This window comes from Castor canadensis, chromosome 9 (genome assembly GCF_047511655.1).
Source record: "Castor canadensis chromosome 9, mCasCan1.hap1v2, whole genome shotgun sequence".
NCBI lineage: Eukaryota > Metazoa > Chordata > Mammalia > Rodentia > Castoridae > Castor > Castor canadensis.
In genome coordinates this window covers 20,666,125-20,687,125 of record NC_133394.1, presented here as the reverse complement: position 1 = coordinate 20,687,125, position 21,001 = coordinate 20,666,125, and the positions used below count along the sequence as shown (strand labels likewise).

General features: G+C 40.2%; 1 protein-coding gene across 8 annotated transcripts in view; it reads right to left on the bottom strand.

Annotated features, from left to right (window-relative positions):
- The window catches only part of Mnd1 (meiotic nuclear divisions 1), a 92,600-nt gene extending 75,189 nt beyond the window's left edge, over positions 1-17,411 (bottom strand). For 2 of the 8 annotated variants that reach the window (XR_012435612.1, XM_074041318.1), the window contains exons 1-3: positions 16,707-17,404; positions 4,563-4,628; positions 269-326 (exon numbers count right to left, since the gene is read on the bottom strand). Coding sequence is in view for 7 of the 8 variants with exons in the window: in XM_074041318.1 (XP_073897419.1) it covers positions 269-326; positions 4,563-4,628; positions 16,707-16,709 (127 nt within the window). In the remaining variant the exon portion in view is untranslated. Of the gene's footprint in view, positions 1-268; positions 327-4,562; positions 4,629-16,706 lie in introns of all 8 variants that reach the window. The other 6 variants (XM_074041317.1, XM_074041316.1, XM_074041319.1 and 3 more) reach the window with 6 other exon arrangements.
- Positions 17,412-21,001: the final 3,590 nt, after the last annotated feature.

Below are 21,001 nucleotides of genomic sequence, written 5' to 3'. Positions count from 1 at the left end.
ACATTTTGCAAATACTAGAATTAAATGAAGTTTTTATTTCTTTTGAAATAAAATATATTTTAATATGTGTGGTTTACTGTAAAATGCTTAGGTATGTAAACATGTGTACTCCCTTTTATTTCTTCTAGAGTAGATGCTCCAAATATGGTCATGAAACATCATCTAGGCGCTTTTATGAACATCCTTCATCTCTACGAATGTATACCTTCCGTAAAGAGACAGATGCACAAAAGATGACAGATACTTACAGCACATCTTTGATACTTACTAATGCCTTTCTCTTTGGGAGCAATCTTCTCCATATCTTTTAATTGAAATACATCTTTCTGTTTAAAAGAGTTTTTAAAAAAGAGGAAAACATTTATTTTCTACTGTGTATTTATATTCACCATAATTATGTTCATAAAAACTATACTTGTAAATGAATAATGCAATAGAATTAAGCATTTTAGAGCAAGAAGAAACTATGGTTATCTCATGTGATACCCTCCAAGAACTTAAAAAAGTCAGACTTTTGCATGAACACCCAATTGTATTAAGTACTTGCAGATCGGAACATAGTATCTTTCCACTGAAATAGAAAAACTAGTTATGGTGTCACTTGGTAACATGAGATAATTAGCTTTTCTGACACTTTGATTTTAAGAAAACACAAAATAGCCTGATGCAGTGGCAATAAGAACAATTTGAGACCAGCCTGGGCAACACAGCAAGTTCCTATGTCAAAAAAGAAAAAAGACTGGGCACCAGTGGCTCACGCCTATAATCCTAGCTATTTAGGAGGCAGAGATCAGGAGGACTGTGGTTTGAAGCAAGCCCGAACCCCAGGCGAATAGTTCACAAAGACTCTATCTCAAAAAAACCCATCACAAAAAAAGAGCTGGTGGAGTGGCTCAAGGTGTAGGCCCTGAGTTCAAACCCCAGTATGGGGGGAGGAGGGGAAGCAAGGAAAGGAAGGGGAAGCAAGGAAAGGAAGGGGAAGTGGAGAGGGGAGGAGGGGCGAGGGGAGGCGGGGAGGGAAGGGAAGGGAAGAAAGAAAGGAGAAAGAAAAAAGAAGGCAGTGCTTTAGATTTGTTTACATTTGAGGTTTTATGGAGCAGTTAACCCTAAATGATAGAAAAATTATAATTCATGCTCTCTCAATCATTCACCTGTACATGTTGCATGTCCATTATATGCACAGCAAAACACCATAAAAATATACATAAACAATATTTAATCTGGTGGTCAGGAAAAAAAATCAATGTTGAATAGTCATTTCTACTTGTAAGCAGCCTTTGTTTAAGTGTGAAAAGAATTTGAATAATGAAAGTGAAACTGTTTGAAAAGACTAAATTATTTAGTAATTACAACAGAAATATTGTGATTATGGTTATGGAAATCTGGGAACCATTTCTTTCAAAATAAACTTAAGAAGGCCACTGTAATTAGATGGAAATTAAACTTCAAAAAAATCTAAAGCCTTCTGCTCATCCAAATGGGCACTAAGAAATTGAAAAGATAAATACTGCCCAGAAGAAAGTATTTGCAAAACAAATACTTTGACGAAAGCCAGGGCATATCGAGAATTCATGGGAAGGAGGGAAAGAGAGAGGGAGGAAGGGAGGACGCGCACACACACACACAGTAAAGCAAGCGATAAAAATGTTAATAGTAGGATATAGGTGGTGGAAATATGGGTATTCACGCTTTCATCTTTGCTACATGTTTGAAAATTTTCATAATAAAAATGATGAAAAATTTCATCTCACTACACCTAAAATTTAACTTCATCTTCACCAAAGATTTAACTTCATTTTAAGATTCATTAAATTAAGGAAAATTCTGAGTCACAGACTTAAGAGTATGGGACCAATTTTTATACATCTGGGAATAAACTATTTAATGGTAATAACATAGTTGGGCACCAGTGGGTCACTTTTGTAATCATAGCTATTTGAGAGGTTGAGATTGGGCCAGCCTAGGCAATGAGTTCCTGAGACTCCATCTCCAAATAATCAGAGCAAAATGGACTGGATATTGCTCAAGAGGTAGAGAGCCTACTTTGCAAGCACAAAGCCCTGAATCCCACCAACGAGTAAATAAATAAATAAACAAATATATATATATAGAGAGAATATATATATGTAGAATAACATAGGATTTCAGGAGCAAGCATATATATCGGTCTCTTTTTCTCCATTTATATAAAATTCTCTGTGTATAAGCATGGTTATTCCAGAGATTATTTCAATGGAGGGCTATTAAGTCTCTGCTGAGGTAATTTCTAGAAATACCCAACAAATATTCATTGGAATTTTATCTTGTGCCTGAAAATAGCTCCTGAATCTCCTTTGCAAACTGTCATTATTATCAATGACTGTGTATTTGAAAGATTTCCAAAACTTTGCAGATGAATCACTTATGATTAGAGGCAACATAGTATGAGATGCTTTGTTAGCCAGTTTCCTAATTTGGTTCAAAAGGTAATATATGTTCACTGTAGGTATCTGAGAAAACAGACTGCAAAACAAAATCTACGTATAATCCTACTACTGGTAGTATCTGTAATCATATTGTAATATATTTTTTTAGATTCTGCATTTTCTACTTAACATTACATCATGAGCATTTTCTCATGACATGTCTTTTAAAAGTTCACATCTGAAGTCAAACTGTATAGCAATGTTGGAGTGACCAGATTTGATTCTGTTGGAATTTTTACTTGCCAACAGCAACAATGGAATTAGTATCCAGATTCTGAAATCTGAATCCCAGAATCTATGACTTTTACTGTATACCATATTGCTGATTTGCTCTACATTATTAAAGGGCTTATATCTAATGTTTATCAACATTTGACACCAGTCTGGATCCTGGATATACCATGTTCCATACATGAGAGAATAAAAGATTGTTTTCAATTTTTTTGTTATACTTTTCAATTCCATCAAAAAAACTGGTAAGATTAATGAGCAGCAACTTATTAAGCTATATAATGTAGAAAAAGGAACAGGAGTATGTTATTTGAACTCACTTAATAGAATAGAATTAATTCCTGGATTTGCAGAAACACTCACTTACTGAACTTTAAGCTGCTGGTGCTCAGTATCTTAACATAGCTGAGGAGCAAAGATGAACATTTTCAAACACAAACAGCAATTTTTGGTATTTGAGATAATTAACAAGACTATAAAGGAAGAAATAATTTCACTGACCATTCTCCTCAGTTCTACTGTCTGGTAGGAATAAAATTTGCCTTTCTTCCTCTAACACCATATAAAAAATATTTCAACTCGCCAAAAGAAAAAAAAATTGTCATAATTTTCACATTCAAATTTCATTACTTTGTCTTACTGATATCATCACTATTAATATGACATTCTGTTCTGAATTTCCTGTAACTTTTTTTGTGGTACTGGGGTTCGAATTCAGGGCCTACACTTTGAGCCACTTCGCCAGCCCTCTTTTGTGATGGATTTTTTTGAGACAGGGTCTTGAGAACTATTTGCCCAGGCTAGCTTTGAACCATGATCCTCCTGATTTCTGCCTCCTGAGTAGCTAGGATTGTAGGTGTGAGCCACTGACTCCCAGCTTGAATTTTCTATAACTTAGAACTGTAAATGTTACACTTTAGGGCTTACATGGTTTTTCAAATCCTCACAATATTTTGCTTGTGTTATTAAGAATCTGTATGACTAAAATGAAAAGGGAATCTTATCAATTCAATATTTTATTTTACCACTTATTTTTCCCCAACTTCTTCACATTTGTATATGATGAAAATAGCCAGTAGCTTCAGGACAGTATGTTAAAAGTTCTGCCAAGCCACTTGAATTTTTTTTTTTTTTTGGTAAAAGGACTGCTTAGATTTGAACTTGGAGGCAAAGGAAGACTATTTTACAGCAACCTGGTAAAGAGAGTAGGCTAGAGGATCCTCTCCTAGCTCTGTCACTTAGGAGTTGAAATTTTAACCTTATTTCCTACTAGTGGCAGGCACAAGCATCCAGAATAAATGAAGGAGGCCTGTGTACTACCACATGTGTACTATTCTACAGACAAACTGATAAATGCAAAGAGGCAGTATTTCTGCATTCCCTATAAAATCAGATGATCCTACGTGGTTTAAATCCTAGTACTATCACTGGCTTTACAGACACTGTGTCTTAGGTGTCTCTTCTACAAGATGAGGATGACAACAACAGTACCTACTTGAAGGGTCAATGTAAGGATGAAATCTATGCTATATGCCTGCCACTGTAGTTGGCATCTAGCAGCACTCGGTGAATGTGAGCTACTATTATTATTTTCAGACAGAAAGAGGACACAATCAAATACATGCATCAGAAAAAATAACTCTGGTGCCAGGATGTTGGGTAGTCTGGATATGGTCCTTTCATACTCCATAGTGCAGAGTAACCACAGATGTTTGCAGAATTTTTATCTGTCCTTCAAGAAACTGGTCAGTATAAATCTCTAGCAAAGAGACGCAGTTAGCAATGGATTGAATAACATTAAAATACACAGTATACAAACAATGAAAATTACACAAAATACAAAAAATGCTAAGGTAAACAACTTACTGTCTCAAAAAATATTTCCATCATGCGGGCTCTTTTTTCTTCTGCACTCAGTCCTTTTTTCTTTGACTAAAACACAAAAGTAAATTTTTTTTTTGAAACACTGCATTTTAAAACAATCTAATATTAAACATCATCTACAATTTTATACATGGTCTTGTGTGATATTAACAGGTTGTGATACTCTCAGAGCCAGGCCTAAAAACTCATTTCAACTACTCTATGCCAACCCTTGTGGTAAGTGCTGCCAACAATAAGAATAATGATTAAGACAGAGCCTAGTGTTTTGTAGAAATTCAATATAAAATGAACCAATGATAAGCCATTGTATCTACCTTCAAAAGGTTTACGACCTCTCAAAATACATAGACAAGCACGTGTAACTAATAAACAGCTACATGCATGAATTGCTGCAGAAACGCACAGGACAGAATGAACTAACTCCACCACGGGGAGAGAGAAGTGTTACCAAGAGATGAAAAGGGGAGAATTCCAAGATGGCGGCTAGAGGGAGGAAGCAGAAAGCGACCCGCCTATAGTGAAATCTTGGAGAGACGCTGGAGACACACTTTGCAGGCATAATCACCGAGAAAAGGCATAACTTTGACCCCTCCACATCTCCAGCCAGTGCAGAGAATCTCCACTTCACGTTAAACGGAGAAACGAGGAGGGACCCCGGGGCCACCAGTGGCCGGCGCCCATACGGCTTGGGAAGACGCGGACCAGGTGAGCTTCACGGTACCGCGGTTCCCCCACAGACAAGCCTGGGCCAGAGCAGCATAGCCCCCTGGACAGACCGACCTCCACCCGGAAAAAAAAAAGAGAAACTGAGTACTAAGCAATAAGAACAGTTAAGACACGCTGGAAAGAGGGTGGGGCGCCCTGAGCGCTGAAGATTGGGGGAAGGGAACCCTTCCCGGGACTGTAAATAAACAAGCCGGGCGGCCGGGAGAGCTTCTGGCGGGAGCGGGGCGCGCCCAGCACCCAGGAGCGGGGACGCTTGTGAGAGTGGAGGAGGGAGGAAAACTCCACAGGAGAGGAGGAAAGACCCACTTCCCACGTGAACTGTAAATAAACACTCAGGCCTGACAACGCGGGGCAGTGTCACCTTTCCCAGTGCTTGGAAAGGGGAAAGCCTGTGGCAGAGGCTCCCGCACAGGAGAACTCTGAGCAAACAAAGCCTGTGGGACCAGGTGAGTGCTAGCTCACCCCAGAGATCTGCATAAATAACGCCGCCAGCTACAGGCTGAGAGCAGCAGGCAGGCAGGCCACAGTTGCAGATACCACTCTCAGAACTGCCTCCAGACGCTTTTTTTTCTTTTTCTCCCTACCTTTGATGAGAGAACAACCGAATTACACCTGCAAGCTGAAAAACTTACTGAAACTGTATTGCATTTGAACTGGGGACACTTGGTGGGGCTTTGTGTGTGTGTGTGTGTGTGTGTGTGTGTGTGTGTGTGTGTGTGTGTGTAGTTTTGTTCTACTTTATGCATCCCCTTTGATGAGACAACCACAGAACAACATCTGAGGCACCACTCCAGGACTGGAGATTGAGACGGACACCCAAATTATTAAGACTGAAACTGCATTGCATATAAACTTGGAAGTTTTTGGTTTTTTTTTTTTTTTTTTTAATTTTCTATTTTCCATTTTATTTTAATTCATTTTTATATATAGATATTACTTTCATTTACTTATTTTTTATATTTTTTATCTTTGATTTTCAATCCTCTCTCTGTCTCTCTAATGTCTGTTCAGCTTACTGTCGATTAGTACACTAACACTCCCTGTTTATACCTTTGAAACTCTCTTGTCTGATACCTTGTTCTGCTTTCTCCCTCTTGTCTGTATATTTGTTTTCCCCTTTTCTTTAACTTCTTGCTTTCCATCTCAGCTCACTCTTCCATTCTAAATATTACCATTGTTATTATTACAAGCTAGAAAATACTTAATTGCACACAGTACAGGGACAGTAACAACACCAAGGACAATGACGGGAAGACAGAAAAAACAGGGAAACCAGTTTCCCCACAGCAAAAAATTAGTACAGGAACCAGAGGGTAATGAAGAGAACAGAAACTCAGATCCAGACTCCAACAAAATGAAGATAAACTATGCCAAAGGACCCAATGAAGCCCACAAGAATAATTTAAAAGAAGACATACTACAAGTACTCAATGAGAATTTTATAGAGATGATACTGGATAGGGTCAACCAAAATGTACAGGAGACACTCATGAAATTCCAAGACAACAATAATAGAGAATTTGAAAAAGCAAAAGAAGAAATAAAGGAAACCATAGAAGCACTGTATAAACACCAAAGTGAAAGAGAGAACACAATGAATAAATGGATAAATGAACTCAGGACAAAAATAGACAACAATAAAGAAGAAAACTGCCAGGATATGGAAAACCTCAGAAAAAAGAATGAAACAGAACTGCAAAACAAAACAGAAGGCCAATCCAGCAGAATAGAACAAACAGAAGACAGAATCTCGGAACTTGAAGATGAAATGGTAATTAAAGGAAAAACCGAAGAACTATTAAACAACTCAAGACCTGTGAAAAGAAAATGCAAGAACTCACTGACTCCATCAAAAGACCAAACTTGAGAATCATGGGCATCGAAGAAGGAGAAGAGGTGCAAGCGAAGGGAATGCGTAATATATTCAACAAAATAATAACGGAAAATTTCCCAAATCTAGAGAAAGATATTCCCATACAAACGCAAGAGGCCTCCAGGACACCAAACAGACCAGATCAAAATAGAACTACTCCACGACATATCATCATTAAAACAACAAGTTCAGAAACTAAGGAAAGAATATTGAAGGCTGTAAGAGAGAAAAAACAAGTAACATAAAAAGGTAAACCCATCAAAATCACAGCAGACTTCTCAACAGAAACATTAAAAGCAAGAAGAGCTTGGGGTGAGATCTTCCGGGCACTGAATGAAAATAACTTCAACCCCAGGATACTCTACCCAGCAAAGCTATCATTCAAAATAGATGGAGCAATAAAAGTCTTCCATGATAAGCAGAAACTAAAACAATATGTGACCACAAAGCCACCATTACAAAAGATTCTGCAAGGGATCCTGCACACAGAAAGTGACACCCAACTTAACCATGAAAAGGCAGGCAGCACCAAACCACAGGATAAGAAAAAGCAAGACAGTAGAGAGTAACATCAAGTTAGGTACACACAATCAAACCTTCAAATAACTAAGATAACTAAATGGCAGGAATCACCACATACCTATCAGTACTAATGCTTAATGTTAATGGACTTAATTCACCCATCAAAAGACACAGTTTGACAAAATGGATTAAAAAAGAAGATCCAACAATTTGTTGCTTACAGGAGACTCATCTCACCGACAGAAATAAGCATATGCTTAGGATGAAAGGCTGGAAGAAGATTTACCAAGCCAATGGCCCCCGAAAACAAGCAGGAGTAGCAATACTTATCTCTGACAAAGTAGACTTCAAACCTACATTGATCAAACGAGATAAAGAAGGACATTCCATACTAATAAAAGGGGAAATAGACCAAAAGGAAATAATAATCATCAATCTGTACGCACCCAATGTCAACCCACACCCAATTTCATCAAACATACCCTGAAAGACCTAAAAACATATATAAACGCCAACACAGTGATTGTGGGAGACTTTAACAGCCCATTATCATCAATAGATAGGTAATCCAAACAAAAACTCAATAAAGAAATCCAAGATCTAAAATATGCAATAGATCAAGTGGACCTAGTAGATGTCTACAGAACATTTCATCCAACCTCTACACAATATACATTCTTCTCAGCAGCCCATGGAACCTTCTCCAAAATAGATCATATCCTAGGGCACAAAGCAAGCCTCAGTAAATATAAGAAAATAGAAATAATACCGTGCATACTATCTGACCACAATGCAGTAAAAGTAGAACTCAACAACAAAAGTAAAGACAAAAAACATGCAAACGGCTGGAAACTAAATAACTCATTACTTAATGAAGAATGGATCATCAATGAAATAAAAGAGGAAATTAAAAAGTTCCTGGAAGTCAATGAAAATGAAAACACAACCTACCGGAACCTATGGGACACAGCTAAGGCAGTCTTGAGAGGAAAGTTTATAGCCATGAGTGCATATATTAAAAAGATTGAAAGATCCCAAATCAATGACCTAATGATACATCTCAAACTCCTAGAAAAACAAGAACAAGCAAATCCCAAAACAAATAGAAGGAGAGAAATAATAAAAATATGAGCTGAAATCAACGAAATAGAAACCAAAAAAACCATACAAAGAATTAATGAAACAAAAAGTTGGTTCTTTGAAAAAATAAACAAGATCAATAGACCCCTGGCAAACCTGACTAAAATGAGGAGAGAAAAAACCCAAATTAGTAGAATTAGGAATGCAAAAGGGGAGATAACAACAAACACCATGGAAGTCCAGGAAATCATCAGAGACTACTTTGAGAACCTATATTCCAATAAATTTGAAAATCTAAAAGAAATGGACAGATTTCCAGATACATATGATCATCCAAAACTGAACCAAGAGGAAATTAATCACCTGAATAGACCTATAACACAAAATGAAATTGAAGCAGCAATCAAGAGTCTCCCCAAAAAGAAAAGTCCAGGACCTGATGGATTCTCTGCTGAATTCTATCAGACCTTTAAAGAAGAACTGATACCAACCCTCCTTAAACTGTTCCACGAAATAGAAAGGGAAGGAAAACTGCCAAACACATTTCATGAAGCCAGTATTACACTTATCCCAAAACCAGGCAAAGACACCTCCAAAAAGGAGAACTATAGGCCAATCTCCTTAATGAACATTGATGCAAAAATCCTCAACAAAATAATGGCAAACCGAATTCAGCAACACATCAAAAAGATTATTCACCACGACCAAGTAGGCTTCATCCCAGGGATGCAGGGGTGGTTCAACATACGAAAATCAATAAACGTAATAAACCACATTAACAGAAGCAAAGACAAAAACCACTTGATCATCTCAATAGATGCAGAAAAAGCCTTTGATAAGATCCAACATCATTTCATGATAAAAGCTCTAAGAAAACTAGAAATAGAAGGAAAGTACCTCAACATTATAAAAGCTATATATGACAAACCTACAGCCAGCATTATACTTAACAGAGAAAAATTAAAACCATTCCCTCTAAAATCAGGAACCAGACAAGGATGCCCAATATCTCCACTCCTATTCAACATAGTACTGGAATTCCTAGCCAGAGCAATTAGGCAAGAAGAAGGAATAAAAGGAATACAAATAGGTAAAGAAACTGTCAAAATATCCCTATTTGCAGACGATATGATCCTATACCTTAAAGACCCAAAAAACTCTACTCAGAAGCTTCTAGACATCATCAATAGCTATAGCAAGGTAGCAGGATATAAAATCAACATAGAAAAATCATTAGCATTTCTATACACTAACAATGAGCAAATGGAAAAAGAATGTATGAAAACAATTCCATTTACAATAGCCTCAAACAAAATCAAATACCTAGGTGTAAACCTAACAAAAGATGTGAAAGACCTCTATAAGGAAAACTATACACTTCTGAAGAAAGAGATTGAGGAAGACTATAGAAAGTGGAGAGATCTCCCATGCTCATGGATTGGTAGAATCAACATAGTAAAAATGTAGATACTCCCAAAAGTAATCTACATGTTTAATGCAATTCCCATCAAAATTCCAATGACATTGGAAAAATCTACTGTGAAATTTATATGGAAACACAAGAGGCCACGAATAGCCAAGGCAATACTCAGTCAAAAGAACAATGCAGGAGGTATCACAATACCTGACTTCAAACTATATTACAAAGCAATAACAATAAAAACAGCATGGTACTGGCACAAAAACAGACATGAAGACCAGTGGAACAGAATAGAGGATCCAGATATGAAGCCACACAACTATAAGCAACTTATCTTTGACAAAGGAGCTAAAAATATACGATGGAGAAATAGCAGCCTCTTCAACAAAAACTGCTGGGAAAACTGGTTAGCAGTCTGCAAAAAACTGAAACTAGATCCATGTATATCACCCTATACCAAGATTAACTCAAAATGGATCAAGGATCTTAATATCAGACCCCAAACTCTTAAGTTGATACAAGAAAGAGTAGGAAATACTCTGGAGTTGGTAGGTATAGGTAAGAACTTACTCAATGAAACCCCAGCAGCACAGCAACTAAGAGATAGCATAGATAAATGGGACCTCATAAAACTAAAAAGCTTCTGTTCATCAAAAGAAATGGTCTCTAAACTGAAGAGAACACCCACAGAGTGGGAGAAAATATTTGCCAACTATACATCAGACAAAGGACTGATAACCAGAATATACAGGGAACTTAAAAAACTAAATTCTCCCAAAACTAATGAACCAATAAAGAAATGGGCAGGTGAACTAAACAGAACTTTCTCAAAAGAAGAAATTCAAATGGCCAGAAAACACATGAAAAAATGCTCACCATCTCTAGCAATAAAGGAAATGCAAATTAAAACCACGCTAAGATTCCACCTCAACCCTGTTAGAATAGCCATCATCAGCAACACCACCAACAACAGGTGTTGGCGAGGATGCGGGGGAAAAAGGAACCCTCTTACACTGTTGGTGGGAATGTAGACTAGTACAACCACTCTGGAAAAACATTTGGAGGCTACTTAAAAAGCTGGACATCGATCTACCATTTGATCCAGCAATACCACTCTTGGGGATATACCCAAAAGACTGTTACTCCAGAGGCACCTGCACATCCATGTCTATTGCGGCACTATTCACAATAGCCAAGTTATGGAAACAGCCAAGATGCCCCACCACTGACGAATGGATTAAGAAAATGTGGTATCTATACACAATGGAATTTTATGCAGCCATGAAGAAGAACGAAATGTTATCATTCGCTGGTAAATGGATGGAATTGGAGAACATCATTCTGAGTGAGGTTAGCCTGGCTCAAAAAACCAAAAATCGTATGTTCTCCCTCATATGTGGACATTAGATCAAGGGCAAACACAACAAGGGGATTGGACTATGAGCACATGATAAAAGCGAGAGCACACAAGGGAGGGGTGAGGATAGGTAAGACACCTAAAAAACTAGCTAGCATTTGTTGCCCTTAACGCAGAGAAACTAAAGCAGATACCTTAAAGCAACTGAGGCCAGTAGGAAAAGGGGAACAGGTACTAGAGAAAAGGTTAGATCAAAAAGAATTAACCTAGAAGGTAACACCCACGCACAGGAAATCAATGTGAGTCAATGCCCTGTATAGCTATCCTTATCTCAACCAGCAAAAACCCTTGTTCCTTCCTGTTATTGCTTATACTCTTTCCACAACAAAATTAGAAATAAGGGCAAAATAGTTTCTGCTGGGTATTGAGGGGGGGCAGAGGGAGGAGGCGGAGTGGGTGGTAAGGGAGGGGGTGGGGGCAGGGGGGAGAAATGAACCAAGCCTTGTATGCATATGAATAATAAAAGAAAACTGAAAAAAAAAAAAAAAGAGATGAAAAGGATTTTGGCAGGTTGAGAAATGGTGAGAAGGCTGCCCTGTGTTGACCACATAGGGGTGTGGTGGGAAGCACAAACAATGCTCCAGGACAATTATGGAAAAGTATGTGTGGACTTGGTAGGCGGGGAGTGGCATATGACATTCAACAGGTTGTCTGGAGCCAGGTTATGGAAGGTGGGCTGGGAACAGAGTGGTTTTTACCTAGTGGAGAGCTACTCAGCAATTTCTAAAGAGATATACAGAAAGAAAAAAAAAACATTCAAGTAGAAAATGGAAGCCTACTCGGGTTATTATTATTCTCTAATACCTGTTAGCCAATTTGAAATTAAGATAATATATAACTGAAATATGTTAGTAAACAATTTCACTATACACTGTGGATAGAATATATAAATGAAGCTAAAGTCCAAATTTTACTAAAAAAAAAAAAGTTAAATTTCTTCAAACCAAAGATTGGCAGGAAAACAAAAAGAGTGAGAAACATTACCTGTTGTTAAACAAGCGATTCCACACTACTGTTTCCTATTTGATCTGCATCTTTCTCAAAAATTGCATAAGATCAAAGGCAAACAAACTACTTAAAAAGCAAATACAACAAAACAATTAAAGACTGACCCTAAAAACACCATCAGAAAATATGGATCTACACTAGATGGGAAAAGGGAGTTGGAACTGACATTCTATGTATGAGAGTACTGAGTCTACCATTCTTGCGAAACCTAGAAACTCATTAACTCATTTCCACAGCAATAAAATTATCCAGTGTTTCCTGGTATGGCACATGTGTAAATAAGCAGCCTCCAAGTTGACATTTTCCTCTTCCTCCTCTGTCCACTCTCAAATACTGTAGCCCCCAGGGAGTGGCCATTGATCCCTCATCTCACACTTTTCTTTGATCCATCCGCTTTCATCATTTTAATTAACACTTGTGCTGAGCCCACAGGTCTTTACATCTGGCCCTGAGTGTAATCCTGAGCTTCATTCTCATGTACCTACCTGTCTACTGGATAGACTTCAAACTCAGTGGTCCACAATGAACTCCTCTCCTACACCTCCTTCCCAAATCTGCTACATCTTGAGTCTCAGCTAGATACCACCATGTTACCCATGCTGGAAGTCAACAGTCAGTCATCATAGGTGCCTTCATCTCTTCACACTACATCCAACCAATTACCAAGTTCTGCCAACTTAAGTGCTTAACTACTTCTCCAATCTGTCCTGCCTGCTCCATCCCTACTACCATTAACCTCGGTTTACCCCTTCATTATCTGTCTCCTTCAATATCCCTCAGCCACTTGAACCACACTTTTGGCTCACCTCTCCCTTGCTTAAAACTTTTCAGTGATCCCAACCATCGTAAGTATCTAAGCACTCCTAGTATGATACACAAGGCTCAGCTCCACCTGACTTCGGCCTGCCTCTTAAAGTAGCTTGGCACCTCAAATGTTACCACGCCAATGCAGAGTGAAGCAATTTAGATTGTCATATGAAGACTACTTCTAATTCTGCACTCAAATTCTGCTGCCATGTCTGTGCCTTTAAAAAAAATGTTGCTTCTCTACCTGAAATGCCTCTCCGCTGGCATACTTAACACTGCGCAAAGTCTCCCAAAGCTTAGGTTAGGCATTCTCTCTCCAGAACTTCCTGAGCTGAGCTCACAGGCAACGCATGTGTCCAAGGATACAGTTTCATCAAATCAGTGACTACACTGAAGATGTGTGTTCATTTGTTTCTCAGCATACCGAAAACCTTTAGAACAAGAACTACATACAATGTGCCTTCCCAGGGCTTGGCCATCAAGCAGACATAAAGGCCAGTCCTGAATTTCAGGACAATGTCTCTAAAGCTCCCAACCTAAAATTTTGAGGCAGTTCAGGCTCCCAAGCCCCAAACACCTACCATTTTCATGGGACACAGGGTGAATTAATGATAGAAAATTCTGTGGTAACTATCTTCTACCTTGCTTGCAGAGAAATCTCAAGTAGGGGAGGCAAGCTCCAGGAGTTAGTTAGTTCACTAACCCCAGGGTAGAGAGTTAAGAGTCCAGGAATGCTTTGTCAGTCCTCCTTCACACAGGCCTCCTGCATTACCTGAGCCAAGCATTAAAGTCACACCCTATAGAAGGCTCCCCAGGTAATTTGATGCCATATGTTCTTAAAGTGCCAATGCGTGACTGAATCAGAATCTCAGGGATGCATACTGGGCATGCATATTTTAAGTCTTCTCTGCATGCATTAACTGTGCTCCAGGTTTGAGAACTTTGCTTTTCTTACCCTAGAATTTAGAGGATGTCAGAGCACTGTGTAAGCAGTGAATCTTTCTTTAGCACTTTAGTTTGTGGCTGCAAAAGCAGAAAACAGATCCCAAAGTTGTAGGAAAACCTTCTAGCATTCATTATAATAAATTATAAACAGCTACTGGAAAGCCCCTGTTCTCCAAAGAATGTGCCCCTAAGGGCTGGGCATGGTGGTACAGGCCTGTAATCCTTCAAGGTTTGAAGCGAGCCCAGGCAAAAAGTTAGTGAGACTCTTATCTGAAAAATAACTACAAGCAAAAAGGGCTTGGGGGCATGGGTCAAGTGGTAGAGTGCTTGTCTAAAAAGTCCAAGGCCTTGAGTTCAAACCCTAGTGCCCCAGCCCCTCCAATCTGTCCCACCAGAGGTGGGGAACAAAAAACAGCTAGTGTCCTGGTACACACAGTTATAGAAAAGATCTCAACACTCAACAGATAAAGGTTATTCAAGAACTGTGGATGAACTATCCCATTTATTTACATTGTTTCAGCCTGATTTATTCATTGGTCTCTTTTATGACATGACATAATTATTAACCACAATAAATACGATAAAGGCCCAAATTAAAATAACCAATGTAAAAGGATGTCATTTTAATACTTTCATTTGGAAACGTCTCTCCCATGCCCCAAACTAACAAAGACACATTTAATACTTAAGACTAGGAAAAATCTCCTAATGCCTTCAAATTAGTAAAAAAGGTGACTCAAAATTTGGCCTGAGGACTCAACACTTCCTAATTGAGCAAAGTACCTTAAGCACCTTCTTCAATGAGGAGTTACAGAATTGCTGTTATCAGCCTTGGTGATCATTTGCAATCAAATCTTGAAAACTTAGAAATTAAATGCTATCTGCTGCCTTCCAATTCCAAAAATGTAAGCGTGGATTAGTTGTTTACCCAACAAGCCAACCAAATCAAAACAGACAGTTACTAATTCACAATTAGGAAAGAAGACAAAAGTTTATCATTGACCACCACAACACTAAACATGTTGATAATTTATTTTTAAATTGCAAGTACTTATGTATAGAAAATTTTGTTTCATCTTTCTTCATTATCAGAAGCATTTGAAAAGAGTTAACAGCATTAAATCATTTAGTATTAAAAGGTGATTCAAATGTAAAGAGGGATTAGGTACAAGGACAAAATTGGTGCACAGTTCTCAGCTGTCAGGTATATTGGGCCAGCAACTCTACAAAGAGAAATGTGGTAACACAGAGTGCTGGTAGCCATTTGTTTTAAGTCTGGTCCTGTGGCTCCTTGGAGTCTTTTATGCCCAGGTGGCTGAGTTGTTAGTTTAACCACAAAGAAGCCGTTATCAGTTATAATTACAGCTGGGCAAGTAACTTCAAATAAATACCGTACAATTCGATCCTTGTCCTCCATTAGCTGGGCAAAATAACGGCCACTTAACTAAATTAAGATATTAAAATCTTAGATCCACTTCATTAGACGTTGATCGTCTGCCAACAGCAGCAGAAAGAATGGTATTAAACTTTGAAGGTTTATGAAAACGATCTGATGAGAGATACAAGCTCAGAGAGAGAGAGGTGGCTGGGAACCTCCCTGGATTTAACCCTTCACGTACACAAGGAGGGCTAGTGTGCAGCGCCTCCCCAGTAAAGCGACAAGTCCTACACGACCAGCAACCCGAAGATCAGGAGTGCGATCCCTGCCCTTGGGTTAAGACCTATGCATTTATTTTTATTTATTTGTTTTTTTGCGGTGCGGGGGCTTGAGCCCAGAGCCTGGTGCACGCCAGGCAAGCGCTCCACACGAGCCCACGCCCAGCCCCCACCCAATGGATATTTGCTGAACTCGTCTAACTGGAGAAGGTGAAGACCCGTTGGGTTGCTGCTGGTCCTGTGGGGTGCAGCCCGGCCTCCACACCTTACGGTACCGGGCTGGGAGCGGCTCGGAAAAACCCTGGGGCTCCCTGCGCGCCACGGGGCTCGCGCGCGCGCGCCTGCGTTTTCCTCCCCGGGTCCCAAAGAGGGGCGGCGCCTCGGGACCCCGAACCCGGAGGCGTCGGGGCCGCCTGTTCCCCCGCGCCTCGCGGTCTTTAATCCGAGTTGGCGGGTTCTCGGGTCCCGTTCGCGAACGCTCCCAGCGTTCTAGCCCAACCCGGGGACAGACGCCGATGCGGCGGGGCGGACTCGAGGGCAGGGTGCGTGCCGCCAGCGTCGCCCTGGCGGTCCCCTCCGCGCAGCACCTGCCTAGGATCCCGCGCAGCACCGGGGCTCTGGAGCCCAGACGCTGAGGAGGAAGGCAACTGGGACCGCGGCCTCAGCTCTTACCATGGTGCCGGCGGCGGGCCTTCCGGCGGCGGGGCCTGGGCGCGAGACGAGGGGCGGGGCTGGCCGCGACGGATTTGATTTTGGCGCCAACGACCGCCCGGGGTCGAACTGCAACAGGGAAGAGGTTGATCTTCGCCCTCACAGCGCGCAGCGACCCCTGGCGGCTCCGCCCGGTGGCTGCCGGGACAGGGCCTGAGGCTGAGCGGGGTCCGAAGGAAGACGGGGCGGAGCCTGAGGTGGAGCGGGGCGGGGCGGGGGCCGTGGTGGGGCGGAGCCTGAAGCGGGGCGGGGCGGGGCCCCGGCGGGCTGTGTCTCGGAGGCGGGGTTGGAGCTCAGTCCTGCCCATCTGCCGCACGTGAGGTGTGGGTCTGCTTGTGCGGCCTCTGTTCTGTGCCCAATGTGATTTCTTTTTTTGTAAAGGAACTTTGAACCTGCGCTTTTCTTGGTGCGGGGCAGTCTGACCTAAGTTTGACTCAAATAGGGGCAAGCCAGGCGCTGGTGGCTCACGCCTGTAATCCTAGCTACTCAGGAGGCAAAGATCAGAAAGATCGCGGTTCGAAGGCAGCCCCCGCAAATAGTTCCTGGACCTTATCTCAAAAAAACCTTCACAAAAATAGCGCTGGTGGAGTGGCTCAAGGCGTAGGACCTGAGTTCGAGCCCCAGTACTTTATAAGTAAATAAAATAGGGGCAAGGGTTGAGGGCCTGGCTTAGTGGTAAAGCTGTCTAACATAGACTTCAAGAGTCCAAACCGCAGTTATGCCAAAAAAAAAAAAAAAAAAAAAAAAGTAAAGAGAGAGGAAAAAAAAAAAAAAAGAAAGGAAAGAAAAGGCTGTTTGGTTGAATGAGAAGGAAATACTGACTCCATCCGTTCAGATTTATTCAGTCCAGTAAACTGTATTTTCTCCCAACCACTTTCCACTGTTTTTCCAGCCTTTGAAGATCCATTTGTATGCTTGTTTTTCCCTTAGGCTTCTTAAGAAGTAGAGAAAATGGGTTTAAAATCAAACAAGTGGAAAACATGCTATATCATTTAAAGTAACAACTTTACTAAAGGCATAAAAAATAGTCGTGATCCTTGTTTCTCATGAAAGTAAGGCAAGGAACATGAGCATTCCATCAGCTCAGTTTTTCCAAGAGTTCATTACACAATACAGTGATGGTCCAGGATAATTTTAAAACAGTGAATGTGTAGCCAATTCATAAATGTTTTAATATGTACTAGAAAAATACTAGCACATCTTACTGTGTGTTTCATGCACTGGTCATGACACAGATGAAGTAGTTACTGAGTGTCAGTGAAAAGCAAAAAGGATACTGAAATACAAGAAAACCATTAAGTAACTGCTCTGGTGATCTACAGATGTGACAAATGACGGTGACATTTGTGGGGAGCCTTGCCCCAATCTGCTGAGACTGCCATGCCTTTCTACCCCACTGGGCACACACAGTTTCCATCCTGCCTATCCTTTAGGCAGCTCAAATGGTGCCTCCAAAATCCCCTCCTGTCCTTAGCCCAACTCCCACCTCACAAGTCGGCAGGTCCCTTCTGTAGAGCTATAGCACTCTGGGTACAATTTTATCTTTGCATTCATTTGCTAATTGTCTACTTGTCCATCTTGAAGGGAACAAGTCCATTTCTTGTCCAATATCAAATCCACTTCTGCACAGGGACGAGACCATTTTGATATCATCCATTGATACCAGTGCTTCACACATGACAGTCAACAATTTTCTTTTGGCAGTACTAGGGTTTGAACACAGGGCCTTGTGCTTGCTAGGCAGGCACTCTACCACTTGAGAAATACCTTTAACCCTTTTTTTTGCTTTGTTTACTTTTTTAGGTAGCATCTCGTGTTTTTTCCTGGCCTGGCCTTGGACCACAATCTCCCAATTTCTGCCTCCTGAGTAGCTGAGATTACAGATGTGAGCTACTATACCTGTCCTCATTATGCTACTTTAAACATACATGTAATGTACTTTGATCACATTTACTCACCATTGCTGGTCCTTTCTCCCTCTCCCCTCCTACTGACTCCGCCCCTAAGAGCTCCCCTTTTTTACATTATTATTATTATTATTATTATTATTATGTCTACATGAGAGAAAACATCCTCTATTTGTCTTTCTGAGCATGGCTTATATTGCTCAACATGGTGATCTCTAGTTCCATCTGTTTGCCTGCAAACAACATAATTTCATTCTGTATGGCTGAATACTCCACTGTGTATATATGTACCACATTTTCTTTATCATTGGTTGTTGACCACCTATGCTGATTCCATAGCTAGTCTGTCACAAAATAGCACTGCAATAATCATGATTGTGCAGGCATCTCTATTGTATGTTGACTTATATTCCTTTGAGTATATACCCAAGAGCAGTCCATCAGTGGCAGATGGTAGTTCCATTTTTGCTTTTTTGAGAAACATACATACTGATTTCCATAGTGGTTGCACTAATTTACATTGCCACCAACAGTGTTTCTTCCCCTTCTCCTCCTCAGCATCTGTTGTTTTCTTGATGACAGCCATTCTGACTGGGAGGAGGTGGAATCTCAAAGTTGTTTTGATTGGCATTTCCTTTATGACCAACGATGTTGAACATCTTCATGTGTTTATTGGCCATTTGTCTGCTCAGTACATTTGCCCACTTATTAACTGAATTATTTGTTCTTTTGGTGCTTAATATTTTGAGCTATTTATATATTTTCATTATTAATCCTTTCTCTTTGTAATCCTGCCTCATCTCTCATCATTACTTCTTGAGCTTTCTGAGATCTTAACATATTGAAGCATTTCTTCTTTCCCGGATGAACCATACTCTCTTGCCTTTTCCTAAGCAAGTCTGAGTTGTGAGGTGCAGTTCCTGTGAGAGTCTGCACTCACCCAGCAAGTGTCCCCGTACCAAAGGGGGATATTAATGACATTAAATAGCAAATAAAAATCACCATGATGGGTAGAAAGAGAGACCACAGAAGAAGAGCAAAAAGCTTTTCCCTGCCTTCTGAGCAAGGGGCAATGCATTTTCATTTTGCACCAGACCCCATAATTGAATTAGACCTCATGATTGTGAGTACAGTACTGGTTTTAAAAGGACAACTTTAACACTATAGATAAAGATTATATTTAAGAAATGTTGCCAGATGCAGTGACTCACAGCTGTAATCCTAGCTACTTGGGAGGTGAGATAGGGATGACCACAGTTACTAGCTTGGGCAAAAAGTTCATGAGACCCCATGTCAACCAATGGCTGGGTACCTGTCACTGGAGGTGGTGCACACCTGTCATCCCCATCTACAGGGGAAGCACAAATAGAAAGATCCCGGTAGAAAGATCCTGGGTTCAAACAAGCCAGGGCATAAAGTAAGACTCCTTCAAAAATAACCCACACAAAAAGGAGTGGCTCAAATGGAAGGGCACCTGTGTACCAAGTGCAAGGCCCTGAGTTCAACCCACAGCACTACCAAAAGAAAAAAATGAAATGTTTACCTGAATTTGAGAAGGACCATGGAAACTAATTTCTCTGAAAAGGCATGACATATATAATTTATTATCAGGTTTCCTCAGAGACTAAACGTCCAGAGAATTGTCCAGATGTGTTCTCTAGATGATTCTACTACTTGAAGTATGTTACCAGTAGCTTGATGTATAATTTTTTATTGTAATAAACTCTATGTAATTAAATTCTGAACCCTAAAGGTAATGTTTGTAGTCAGGGCTTCTCTTCATACCCTAGAAATGTGTCTGCCATGATTACTAGAAGGTCTCTTAATCTTGAATTTTATTTGGTAGGACTGAGGTTTGAAATCAGGACTCTGATTCTGAGGCATGCACTCTGATGGCAAAGCATGCACTGTACCACTTGAGCCACACCTCCAGTACATTTTGCTGTGGTTATTTTGGAGATGGGTTTTGTGAACTATTTGCCAGGGCTGGCCTCGAATCATGATCCTCCAGATCTCAGCTTCCTACGTAACTAGGATTCCAGGCTTGAGCCACTGGTGCCCAGCTTATCTTGAAATTCTTTAAGGATTAAAAGGACAGTGGTTTTGATCTGTTTTTTAACTTTCTAAGTATACATACTACACACATGTGTCAAAATTTTCTGAATCCCCGCTTAACATACATCTTAAATGCAACAGACGATTAACATAACCAACAAAATTTTTACTAAGCTTTTTCTCACTAGTATAAAACTTTGGATGAGCTATTGTTGTCTTCAACACGTTCCAGAACATTCCTCCATTCCCTTTCTCTCAGGGAACAAGCTATTAAATAATTATTCATCCTGGAAA